Source organism: Quercus robur, chromosome 12, assembly GCF_932294415.1.
Source record: "Quercus robur chromosome 12, dhQueRobu3.1, whole genome shotgun sequence".
Classification (NCBI taxonomy): domain Eukaryota; kingdom Viridiplantae; phylum Streptophyta; class Magnoliopsida; order Fagales; family Fagaceae; genus Quercus; species Quercus robur.
Window position 1 is genome coordinate 34,881,825 of NC_065545.1, and position 12,938 is coordinate 34,894,762.

General features: G+C 33.4%; 1 protein-coding gene across 1 annotated transcript; it reads right to left on the reverse strand.

Moving 5' to 3' along the window:
• Positions 1–2,947: 2,947 nt before the first annotated feature.
• On the reverse strand, positions 2,948–10,676 carry LOC126709156 (small RNA degrading nuclease 3-like). Its single transcript, XM_050409268.1, has 12 exons — positions 10,515–10,676; positions 10,101–10,283; positions 9,927–10,016; positions 8,854–8,922; positions 8,103–8,243; positions 7,808–7,924; positions 7,668–7,737; positions 7,419–7,519; positions 7,120–7,254; positions 6,925–7,032; positions 5,103–5,207; positions 2,948–3,603 (listed from the first exon to the last, which is right to left on the reverse strand). The coding sequence occupies exons 1-12, from the start codon at positions 10,545–10,547 to the stop codon at positions 3,193–3,195; spliced, it is 1,563 nt and encodes a 520-aa protein (XP_050265225.1). The 5' UTR covers positions 10,548–10,676; the 3' UTR covers positions 2,948–3,192.
• Positions 10,677–12,938: the final 2,262 nt, after the last annotated feature.

Consider the following 12,938-nt stretch of genomic DNA (forward strand, 5'->3'; position numbering starts at 1 on the left):
AATCAAATCTATCACATAATTAATCTAATTAATTATTTGATTAAAAATCAAGTAAATTTGAGACAATTGGGGTTTAAAACCATAGCAATTATTTTTTATCATCCAGCCAAAATATTAATTTATTTTTTATTTATGCGAAATTCATACCTGAAATTTTTTTATTCCACGACAATTGTCCGATAATTATTTCCTAACTTTAATAGTTATGGTACCAATATCTAGCTAAATATACGCAGTTGTTAACTGGTCAATGGAGAAAATCATATACCCTCAGTTTCTAATTCTGGTTCTTTAGCCCAAAGTTCAATGAATTTCACCTATAACAAGGAAAAGACTGAATCACATATGCCATTGTCGTCGAGAATGTTGGCATGAATTAAGTTCTACATTAATTTTAACTTGTCCTCAATTAAACAATTTTTTTTTTTTTTTTTTGGGAGAAGAAATTAAACAATTGACAAGAGGCCAAGTCCGTACCCTTTATCTTCTCCAAAAACTCCGTACTCTTCTTTTTTTCTTTTTCTTTTTTAACCACATATTAAGGGATTATTCTATTTCCTTGCTGGCTAAATGTGGCCTCATTGTCATTGATACAAAAAAGATCAATTGGCTGGATGTTAAAAAAAGGGCAAGATCCGAGCACTTGTCCGTATGGTTGCTGACAAGTGTATGGATCTAGGTCCAAAGTGAGGTTAGAGGATTTTTTTTTTTTTTAGCTAAATAAAAAAGAGGTTTCTTATATAGACTTATCGATCTTATATTACATGACAGTAAAGATAATACCACGTGCACCATAGATTAATTTTAATTATACTTGATTCGACAACAATAGAATTTATACTTTAGAACAAAAATGTACTTATCCTTGTATTGTTTTTGTTGTTCTGGGAAAACAAAGTGCGCAACCAAACTATGACACCAACGTGAAAGAAAATTTAAAAAGATAAAGACATTTATCAAACGGGTGAGCCCCTCGTTAAATGTTTTATTTTTATTTGATCTTGGACACTTTTAGGGTGCGTGTATGACTTTCACCTATAAGTTCTTGTTCTTCTTGTTTTACTCTCATTCTTCAAATTACTTAAAGAACTTGCTGAAAAAGAAACTAAATTTTATTAAAGACCTCTGGACAGTTAACAAAGACACCGCAACCCTCCCTCTGGTTAGCTTAGAATTAGAATAGTATGCTTGTAGTTGCTACAATTTTATATAAAAATAGTTTTAACTGTTTTTTTTTTTTTTTTTTGGTGGCTAAATAATGATGTCTTATTGATAAAGGAGAAAGAAGAAGAGGACCCATCTTCATCTTAGGGAAACAAAACTGGATTAGTGAATTTGGTTTCTAATGTTATATAGGACATTAATTCAAGCTAGGTGTAAGTGCCATAAGTTTACAAAAATTTTAACTAGTCCAATTAAAACATGTCAAATCATTTTTAAATACAAGTCAACAAATAAAACAATTATTATTATTTATCAAAAAAAATTGATTCTCCAATATTTCCTCTCTCTCTCTCTCTCTCTCTCTCTCTCTCTCTCTCTCTCTCTCTCTCTCTCTCTCTCTCTCTCTCATGTTGAGATTTGGGTGTGGATTTTTTCAACCTATTGGGTGTAGAATTTTGGGGGCTTTGAGCAACAATCAGGATTTTAATTGGGTAATTGTCAATAAAATACGTCATTTTGAGCTAAGATGTCATTTAACAATCACCTAAGTAACAAACTTGGATGGAAGAACTCAAAAAAAAACACTATATAGGTTAGCAACAAAAATTCAATTGTTTAAACATAAGAGAACAAAATCAAAATGACCCTAAACTTAAAGGGTACAATTTGCAATTGGCCTTCTTATTGTTTTGCTTGGATTTTCTAGGTGTTTTAAAATGCGATATTTGTATAGAAATAGTTTGATTATGGCTTCTATACCTAGTTTCTTTTCTTTTCGTTTTTTTGGGCCCAAGTATATATATGATTTTGATCTAATTGAAAATGTCTTCTTTTTTTTTTTTTTTTTTTGGCCGATTGTAGATCTAATTGGAAATGCAAACAAAACCAATATGTTAGGTTGGATGCAAAATTTCACCCCAACCCTGGCTAAATTTAACCGATCTTAACCCTAATTTATGTCCATTCATTAAAATTAAATGAATTTAACTTTGGTCGTGCATCTATGCCTATTCATATCTTGTAAGAATTTTTTTTTTTTTTTTTTAATGTTTATACTGTATTTCAGGCTATTAAATTGTTAGTTCTAGAACGAACCAAAGGGCTTTTTAGGTATAGATTTCTTTGAGAAAGAAAGAGAGTCCTTCACAGCTTTACCATGAGTTCTTAACCCTTTTATAGGGCTTTTCAGGCCCCTTCGTAGTTCTCTCTCACTGCCCTTGGTGGCGTTTCTCTTCATCTCTACATTAATGGGTTTCACACCAGGCTAGATCCATTAAAGCCCTTGGAGGGAGTTTCTAGCCCAAATTTGACTCAACCTATTGGATATTTGGATCTTTACATGGGTTTTCCTCCTATTTGGCTCAAGCCTCATTATCTTCTTGGTGGGGTGGGATTTCTCCTATAGATTTGGTTTTGCTGTGTCTTTGGAGTGGGTCGGATTGTAATGTTCTTAGAGAGCATAAAAATGTCCATCAGCTTGTATTGGTTTTCTCATAGGAATGTTTGCAAAGATTGTATGGGGCTTTTTTTCAAAAGATTTTGGATTGGTCTTGGTTATAATTTTTCTCATAGTCTAGTTCCTGTTCCTCCCAACATATACTCTGGTATTTTTCTTCGTTTTTTCTTGTAATTATTTCTTAATTAGCAATAAAATTCTGCCACTTTATCTCTTAAAAAATAGTTCCAAGGAAAGACAACATTTTAACTGTCAGGAACTATCACACCATGCAACAAGTAGATTATTTTAAATAAACTTGTACTTCACTAAAAGTAGAACAAAAAGTAGAAGACAAACCAATCTCCATTGATAAAGATACAGAAACAAAACAAACAAACAAAAACATAAAACAAAACAAACTTAAATCAAATATATTTGGGAGATATAAAAACGGAAAAACCTCATAAATATCTATTTGCTTTGCTCATTCCTCAATATAAATCAAATTCCACAAACGTCAGAAGAAACAAGTGGCCTGTTGATGTCTTCACTGCGCGCCTCAACTAACAAATCGTACCCAACAATTTTTTTTAGTGACGCTTAACATGTTTAGAGTTCAGTTTCTTTTTAAGATCGCCTATCATTTTGTCCTGAGTAATGATTTGAAAATCCCTTTTGCTCAATTCTTGCTTCAACCTTTCAATCTCTTTCAGATGATCACAACAGTGATCTGAATCTGCCACCTCCCCTTTGCTCAGCTCTTGCTTCAATCCTTCTCTCTCTTCCGAGTGATCACAACACTGATTTGAAGAGTCCTCTTCAATCTTTTGATTGGTCTTCAGTTTCTTGGATGCACCTGAGATTTCCTCATCTTGGAAAGCTCTCTTGGATGATATTTGGCCATGGGAATCATCATTTGCCATTTTTCGAACATAAAAACTAACTAATATACCTGTTGTGAGCTCATGTTTGACAAGTTTCTGTGGCCGTCCCCACGAATCCTAACATAGTACAGGATAACAAAACATGTTTTACCAGACAGTCAGCCATGTATCCAAAAAATAGGCTTCTCTCTCTAGCATAAATGCCAAGCATGAAATCATTAAAGAGTGCATTAATTTGGGATCTTATGGCAGGGAACTAAAAATGCTGTCAATGCCTAAATAGACAATGAATTGCCTCTTCATGATAATAATCTCATCATTTTATGTAATGAGAATAAACATTAAATCTTACTATAACAGAAAATCAAGTTCTCAAAGTTTTAAAACAGGAGCGGATGGACTACGAAGTCAGTTCAAAGGACTCAGGAGTGTTAACTTAGGAAGGAGCATTAGAGCAGGATGGGATTTTTTTTTTTTTTTTTCAGGATATACCGTAGTGGGGGAAGGCATATATACGAGTATGGTTTTGTCATGATATATGGTGTGGGAATTGTCCTCAAAAGGATTTTTACCCTAAGTTCGCATGCTCAGTTGACAAAAAATGCATTAATTATTTCACTCTTGGATAGCCCGTTGGATAGGGAGGGTTGAGTTGGAGTGTGAGATTCCACAATGGTTTTCATGATTGGGAATGGAGTCTGTGAATTCTTTCCTATATCTTTTATACTTAAATACCCCTAGGGGGGAGGGGTGTGACAAATGAGATGAAGATTGGAAGGGAGTGATGCTTTTGATGTTTGCTATTAAAACGAGGCTATCCAAGATGCCACTACTAATTCTTTTCCTCGGAAAATTATTTGGTGTGTTAAGGCCCCAAAGAGGGTTTTACTAATAATTAATTAAAATTAACAAACAAAACAAAACAGATAGGCCCCCAAAAAGGGTCTCATTCTTTGATTGGACAGCAGCTTAAGAGTTTTTAAGCATGATAATCTTATTAAGAGAGGTTTCTTGTCAGCTGGTTGGTGTTGCATGTGTTGGTGCGATGGAGAGACAATGGATCATTTGTTGATCCATTGTGATGTTGCATATGTTTTATGAAGCATAGTCTTTCAAACTTTTGGGATTGGGTAGTTACCAAGGAGGGTCAAAGATCTTTTATTTGAGGAGGAATTGGTTTGGGAAGCATTCATCATAGATTTGGAACCTTGACCCGTTAAGTGTGATGTAGCAGTTGTGGACAAAGTTAAATAGTTGCATTTTGAAGATATAGAAAGATCAAAGGCTCTATTGTAGTCAATGTTGTTCTGTGGTCTTGGGTGTGGGGTCTTACAAATAGCAATTCCCTTTTAGATTTTTTTTTTTTTTTTTTTTTTCCCTGATAGTTGCAATTCCCTTTTATATTTCAAAGAATCTTTAGACTTCTGTGCATAATTCAATTGTTATCATTTCAGTTTATTTTGTGTTCATCATTGCGAGCATGAAGTAATCTATTTTTTCAATAAAATCCCATTACTTATCATTTATAAAAAATAAAATAAATAAATAAATAAAACATATGATGGGGATGCCAGGCAGGTAAACTATAGTAAGTTGAAAAAGATCTCAGTATATACCTTTTCTTGGCTGCCTTTGACTTTTTCATATGCTTGATGTGCCTCTTGTGAGTTCTTAAAGATGAGAAACAAAGAAGATTTATCTTCTTGCATCTTTTTAGATGGCTGCCAGAAAAGCATACACCACATTAGAACTTTACAAGTAGAAGGGGGGAGAGTGGATACACAAACATGGCCAAGGAGTGGAGTGGGGTAGATCCTAGTTACGAACTTACCAAACACCCCCCCCCCCCCCCCTTTCTCCCAATGAGAGAGAGAGAGAGAGAGAAGTTATACAAGGGGAAACTTTGATATTGTGCATGAGTGAGTAGTAGAAGCATGTAAATTGGGTTGAATATAAAGTGAAGCAGCCTAAACAGTGCGAGAAATGCATGGCAAGCAGAGAGTTCCAGGCTGCCAGTCACACATCATGAAATCTTATCTGAATTTGTGTGCCATTCCATCAAATGGGGGCAGTTTTCCTATTTCTACCAAACCTGCTTACAAAACATATGATTAAGCTACTGCTTGTGTTTGGATTAGTATGCTTCCATCTAAGGACCCATCAGGTAGTTGTGCTAAGCACGAGGAGGATTGTTTGTTCGAAACATAATTCACCTCTTTCCTCTTTAAGCACATACACTACATCAGAAATTAACTATCTGTAATTGATGCAAGTTTAAAATCTCCTCTCACCTGCCATAATTTGTTACAAAAAAAATGTTTTTCATGTAATAGTCATTGTAGTCAAAAGGCAAAAGGCAGCCTTATGGTGCCAAATCCTTGTATCACATGAGTTGTGAGGCACCAAAAAGGTACTCACTTGAGTGAAGCAAGGTGCCAAACTCTAAATATAGTTATTAATACTATACATATAATAAACTCAAATCATACATATCTAACACTTACTAGGCATGGTTTGAATTTTTAAAATTATTAAGAGGCTCTATTAATTAATCTAAGAATAGACTTACAACAATCTTATATAAAAATTTTCAAAAAATAAAAAGAAAACAACTTTTTAAGCTAAGAGATTACATGATTGAAATAATAAATAAATAACTGTTACTAAATTGGTACAGAAAGAAAGAGAGGTGAGAGAGAGAAGAAAGCAAGTGAAAGAGACACCCACTAACTTAAATTAAGTATGGAGCTACCCTTTTCTTCCAGATTACAGAACTTCCTTCTCTCTCTTTATTCTCAAGATCCTTAAAGTCTCTATTTACAGCGCTAACTAAAAGTGCCCTGTCTAGCCTAAGTGAGCACCTGACTCTCCTTTGACTACACTGATAATAGTTAACAAATTGTGTGACCTATCCCCTCAGTCAAATGATATAAAATTAATCAAATATGAAAAAAAAAAAAATTACCATGGAAATCTTAATGATGAGAACCAATTTATCTCAAAAAATTGATCAATTGATTGCTAGTTTGAAAACATACAAAATATACAATTGGCTTGGCTGGATCCAGGCTTGGATGTAGATTAATGCAGATTTGCTGATAAGCATGACCCAACTCTTAAACCCGTATAGCGATGGTGTAAGATTAGGGATAGCAATATAGTTGGTATCCACATGATCAACAGATCTAAACCTAAACTGCCCACCAACAGCCCTAGTCACATGGTTCAATGGTTTGGAATTTCAAATATATTTTGTGAACGGGTGTCAAAATTGATTTAAAAACTCTTTTCTTTTTTGGGAACAGGATATATATCACGATCTATCATATGATGACTCCAAATATCATGACATGTAAAACATAAACATCATTCTGGCAATCATAAGCTCAACCAATATCTTCTAAAGAAAAGTTCAGATAACAAAAGGATATACTCAACCTTGAGCTCAATTGTAAAGTCCCCAGGAATGACTTTATGTAATTCTTCAATAGGCACATTTTTTGGTATTCTGTGGAGAAATAGCTTAGCCATTTCAGAATTAGGTACCTATAGATAATTTATTCAAAGATTGTGAATCAGCAGGATCACATTGGTAGGAATTAGAAATCACCAAGAATTTAATGTCCAACTTACATCCTCTTGAACCAAGGGAATAGCATTATCAACACCACTCTCTATCTTAGCAAGAACAAGTTTCATTGCAGCAGATGCATCATCTAAACAATTGTGCGGAGCACCCTTCTTTCGAATTTCATAGCCCAATACAGACTGTCAAAAACAAATGGAACAATTAACTATAACTGAAACAGCCCACAGCTGCTCGCCCATTACTCAAAATGATATGCCAAAAGAGAATCCTTTTTCCAATCATATCCTACCTTAATTAATAATTGACTAATACATAAAGTAGGAATAACACATTAAGAACTTGCCTTGCACAAATTATTCAGAGATGGTCTTCTATTGATAGGTCCATCCAAACACATAAAGATAAGTGAGGTATCAATTACTCTTGCATGATCTAACTTTAGTGCTGCAATCAACACAATAATAATTACACAAATGCAAAAAAGAATAACTACCTTGCATAAAATTCAAAAAGACAATGATGGTTCAGTTGTCATGAGAGAGAGAGAGAGAGAGAGAGGAACTCCAATATCTAGTTATCATGCTTATCTTACCTTTCAGGTCATTGTTTAAACTGTGGCCTACTAAAATTGCTCCCTTTGATAACAGCTTCTTCAGGGATTTCTACAAAATGCACCAAAATATATTAGATAAAGAATTGATCCCAAAAAGTGTGAAATCCAGCCTAATGTACCTGTACATCTGCCAATGAACAAGTAACTCCTTCCAAATCTCTTGCACTAACCCCAGTTATATCAGTTCTATAATCTGCAATGACTTTATTTGGGTTTACAAGTTCATCAAGTTTCACCTGCACAATACAAACTCACTAGAAAAGATTGTACAAATAGGACCCTTCAAGAGGTCTAGAAACTGTCAAACAAGCTAGCCAAAGTGAAGAGTATTCTTTTCCCTAGGGAAAAGAGAGGTGGAACAATGGGAATTACTATTGTATGAAGAGAACAAACACAAGCCGAATTAATTAATACCTGCAAATTGCGATCCACAGCACAAACTTTCACTAAAGCTTCAGTGCCATCTTCACAGAGAGCCATCTCACAGTCAACAGCAACCATTGCATTTGATCTCAAAACCTTGGATTTTTTACGAAGCTTTGTAATCACCCATCCCTGCTACAACATATCCCACCACAAGTTATCAGGAAACCAAGCTACATTTGAAATTGATAGCAACATTAGTTCCTCATTGTGTGAAACTATTTTTATACTTGCACACCACAACATAATTTAACTTTTATGTTTTTGTATTCATTATATAAACAATGCATCTCAAAACACCCATCCTATTTAATATAAAAACGTATAGGGTCAAACAGCAAAGCTCTTCTTAGAGACTCAAAAAGAAAACATGCTTCAAGGGGCTTCTGGTCACATCAGTTTACACCTTCTTTTCAAGATTATCAATTGTCACAGTAGCATATTCCATGCCAGAGAATACTTAAATTAGCATTTATATAGTTCATCTTTGCTCCCTAAGCTATTTTGACCATAATCTACCTATATTTAGCAATAAGGAATGTATAGGAAGTAAATGTAGCAACTGAGATTACCTAAGAAAGGTAATAATGAAAAATAGGTGCTGTAGGAAAGCCCAAAAATGACCTTTTTAATATGAAAGAAGTGCATAAAAAATAGTTTGAAAAGTAAAAAGGAGTAAATTTTTTTTTTTTTAATAACTTTTGATAAGTAGGAAAAGTAAGCAAACATTATGACAACAAACCTCATCATTTGATGGGAACGAATAATCCAGCAGGTACTGAGGGTGTTCAAGAGTTAAACGAACCAGTCTCTGCACTGCCAGTGCCACAAGTTATCAAGATATACCAAACAGCAAAGAACATTCAATTTAAAGTTATAGGAAAAAAGAAAGAAAAAGAAAGGGAGAATGCAAGAGAATAACTTGTGTCTAGAAATTTGATGATAACTTAAGCCTTATATGTAATGAGAGAATAATAGCAAACTAAAACAGAATCTAGTAGTCATTCAGCCACTAATCATGGAATTCATAATTAATACTATCATGGTAAATTTGGACAATACCTTGTTGATATAGAATAAGTGCTATGAAATGGACACAATAATTACAACCGAGTTTTTTGAGTATCAACATCATATAATTACATTGAAGGGTTTTGTTGCAAAATCAAGCAAAGAACATTAAAATAACTAAATAAAAGCTTAATTTCCACATTTGCATACCAGTTTAGAACTTTAAACAAATGAGAGTTTTCAAAATACCAGGAATAGAACAGGCATATTATAACAAGGGGAAAAGCTTATCAAACCAAGACCTGGGAAGCAGGAAAAAGCTACCAATCTAGGCGTCTAACCATAATTAAAACATATTTAATCAGACAAATAATAATAAAAGAAGAGGAATTCATAAAATATGAACCAGACAAAGTGTGCATTTGAATGAACTTATTTCATCAGTTTATTGAGGCTAGTTTGTTTATTGTGTAAAAGTACATCTATAACCATATATAATTATTGCTAAGTTAAACAAGCACCCAGTTGAGCTTAGAGCTCATCGGCAAAGTATACAGCCATACCTTGAAAAAGGTGATGTTTTAAAAAGCTATACATCCCATTTCAAGATGAAAATAAGCTAAAACAAATGAACCCAAGTGTCCTACTACAACTAAAAACCCAACCCACCAGATATTGGTGCACAGACCCCTTTTCTTCCACATTTTCACAGAAAGAGAATTAGTAAAAGTACACAAGTACTAGACTACTAGTAGAATAGCAAAAATGCATTCTTCAAAGCCTCAAGGGATAACTAAACCATACCTGCTCAGGTATTTCATTATCTGGAGATATGTTTGTAAATTGCCCCACTACGTCACGCTTTAAATGGCATTGCATTACTTTAGCAAAAAACTGAAAACAGGGAAAAACATAAAAGTCATTGTCTTTATAAAATCTCAAACACAACAAGTAAAGAAAAAAAAAAAAAGGAACTACCTTGAGATGATTTTCTTCAACAAAAGTCTTAAGAAAAGCAGCCAAAACATCATTGGACCTCCTGGTAGGATCACTCAAGCTACTCCCAAGCTTCCTATCATGAACTCTTAAGAATTCCTTCCAATCTCCTTTAGTACCCTTCATTCCTTGTTTTTGGGCCAACTTCACCATTTCAATAAGAACCTATTTACATTCATATTATTAGAAAACAAAATAAAACAATTTTTTTTTTAATATATGGGCACTATACATATGTTGAAAACACATATTGCAACAAACATAACAACACTTCACCAAAACTGAGACACAACACAAAACAACGCAACCACATATATACTAGTTGGGGTGAGTTATAAACAGTTGGTCAAAGCAAAAGAACAAGCAAGTGATTGAGAGAGTAAATGGGGTTGTTACCTTTTTCTCTGCGGTGTCAAATAATTGTTCCATTGGGAGAGAGAAGAGAGAAACGGGTCTGAATTTCTGGGGCGGCAGCTCTCTTCAACCGGTGGTAAACTGAAAAGAGAAAAGTCGGCGGCTGAGGGGTTTTTACTATAAAGAGATAATGGGTTGGGCCATTCAAAAATAGCCTAATTTACTTGCTTTTTTCGTCCACTTGTTTAATTACGTACCCAGGTTTAACTTTCGAGTAAATGATCAATGGGCTTTTTTTGTTTGGTGATCATTGGGCTTCTTAAAAGCCCATCTTACTCTATTTCTGTAGCTTCTTTTTTTTTTTTTTTTTTTTTTTTGGAAATCCCTCTCTGTTGTCTTTTAGGGAAATGGGCTTTGCTGAGTTGGGCTGTCTTTGAGACTAAATTGAAAGTCAAAATATGTGTACAGATTTTGTGACCTTGTAGTTTAGTAGCTCAAACAATTTAATTTTGTGTTTGAGCCCATGTTTTTCTACTTGTTTTTAAATTAAATTATTGGGTTACTACTTCTTTAACCCAATACAAAGATCTAGTGTGAGTTTTTTTCCCCCTTTTTTGTCTAAAAATTTTAGATTACACATTTGTCCACTTTCAAATTCTCTTTTCCTAAGCTCTTCTATTCCCCCCCCCCCCCCTTTCTCTCCCTCCCTCCCTCGTAAAGCCCCTTCTCTCTCTCTTCTTTTTAGACTATGGAGATTAATTCGATTAGGCAATGATGAATATGATGAGATGAGGAAAAAATTTTACTTTTACTTAGATATATGTATTAGCACTTACGCATTTGATAAATTTGAAGTGGATGTTATAAATATGTTTTTAGTTGATTTATTTGGTTAGTTTTGTCAAATATTATAGCGTAACTAAGAATTAAAGTAGTCACTAGTTGCTTATATTCCAATTTTATAATAAAAATATATATTTATAAACTTTATATAGTGTGTATCTTACTACACAATACAATAAAAATGGACAAAAAAGAATACTCACACTTTGACAACTATGATTAGGCATTTTCCCTTTGAATTTTGTGTAAATATGGGTTTTTATTGTGGAAGTCCATTTTTTGAGATATGAGAGGAAAAATGTTGGCCATGAGCCTTGATTTATTGAAGAACAAGATATGGGCTTAAGCCTAGTCATTGGTGAAAGTGGAACATGGGTGAGCCCACTTCATAAAATATAAATATTTGGCCTTTGAACCCATCTCGTGAAGTAGTAAAAGTTGGGTTTTAAAACTATTCCATGAACGTGAAGTAGCAATATTTGTGCTTTAAGCCCATTTTGTGAAGGGAGGAAACATGGTTTGTTACAAGTCCAATTCATCATGTAAAGAAAATAAGAATGTTAGCTTCAATAGCTTTGATTCAAAGTTGTCTTGATTCATCCACTTGTGATAAGAAATTGCCAAAACACTTGACTTTTCACCCATTTCAATATAAAGTATTAATCAATCAAATCCAATTCATGAAGTCCGGAAATATTTTGAGCACGAGCCCTTTACATAGTGTAGAGAAAAATGTGGACTATAAGCCAGCGAAGAACTTTATGAGCCATGAGCTATGTAGCTTGATAGGAATTTAATCCAATACCATTATTTCTTTATTTTGAAAAATAATGTTGCAGTGACATAGGTTGTCTAATAAAATTGTACCATGTGATTGTGAAAAGAACTTTTCAACAATATATAAATAATTGAAAACAAATAATTGAAAAGGTATGTTAGGCCAAAGAGTTGAGAAGGCTCTTTTTTTCCAATGTAATGTGAAACACACAATAAACCAATGCTGACTTAATTTCTTGTACATATCGTTATGACAAATGCTCAAGTCTTCGTGGCCATTTCCTCGTATTAGAAATTAGAATCCTTTCCCGTGATAAATGACTTTGTTTTGGCACCTCTTTCTTTCTAACAATAGAATAATAAATTAATAATCCAAAAGAAATTACTACAAAATATTTTGGCACCTTTGTTTTTTTGGTCATGTTTTGCGATTGAGATTCATTGTAATTGTAATATACAATTGCATCACGCAATTAACCTCCTCTCTCTTATAGTAATTTTTTACTATTCTTACCTTTTTACTTTTTTTCATTTTTTTTAAAAGTGAAAATATCATTTTAATTCTTATATTTTGAGGTCACAATCAATTTAGTCTCTATATTTTGATAGTAGTCAATTTGGTCCATGTTATTAATTCACTAATGAAAAATGCTTACGAGTCAAATAATGTGCATTGTTGGCATACTTCACGCCTACATGGCTTACAAAATAATATTAAACAAATTTAATCAACGTAAAAAATATTTCACATCAGCATTTATATGAAACTATAATTTTTTTAAAGGAAAAAATAATAAGAATCACACTTTCTTTTCTTTTCTTTCCTTGGCAACCAAACAAAATTCA

What these genes read in the sequence shown, in the direction of transcription:
- LOC126709156 (XM_050409268.1), bottom strand. Translation starts at nt 10,547, where the DNA reads ATGGAACAATTATTTGACACCGCAGAGAAAAAG. An exon ending in ATAATGAAATACCTGAGCAG is followed by an intron (nt 8,923 to 9,926) that starts GTATGGTTTAGT and finishes CTGGCAGTGCAG; the next exon opens with AGACTGGTTCGTTTAACTCT. An exon ending in GTTCATTGGCAGATGTACAG is followed by an intron (nt 7,738 to 7,807) that starts GTACATTAGGCT and finishes TGCATTTTGTAG; the next exon opens with AAATCCCTGAAGAAGCTGTT.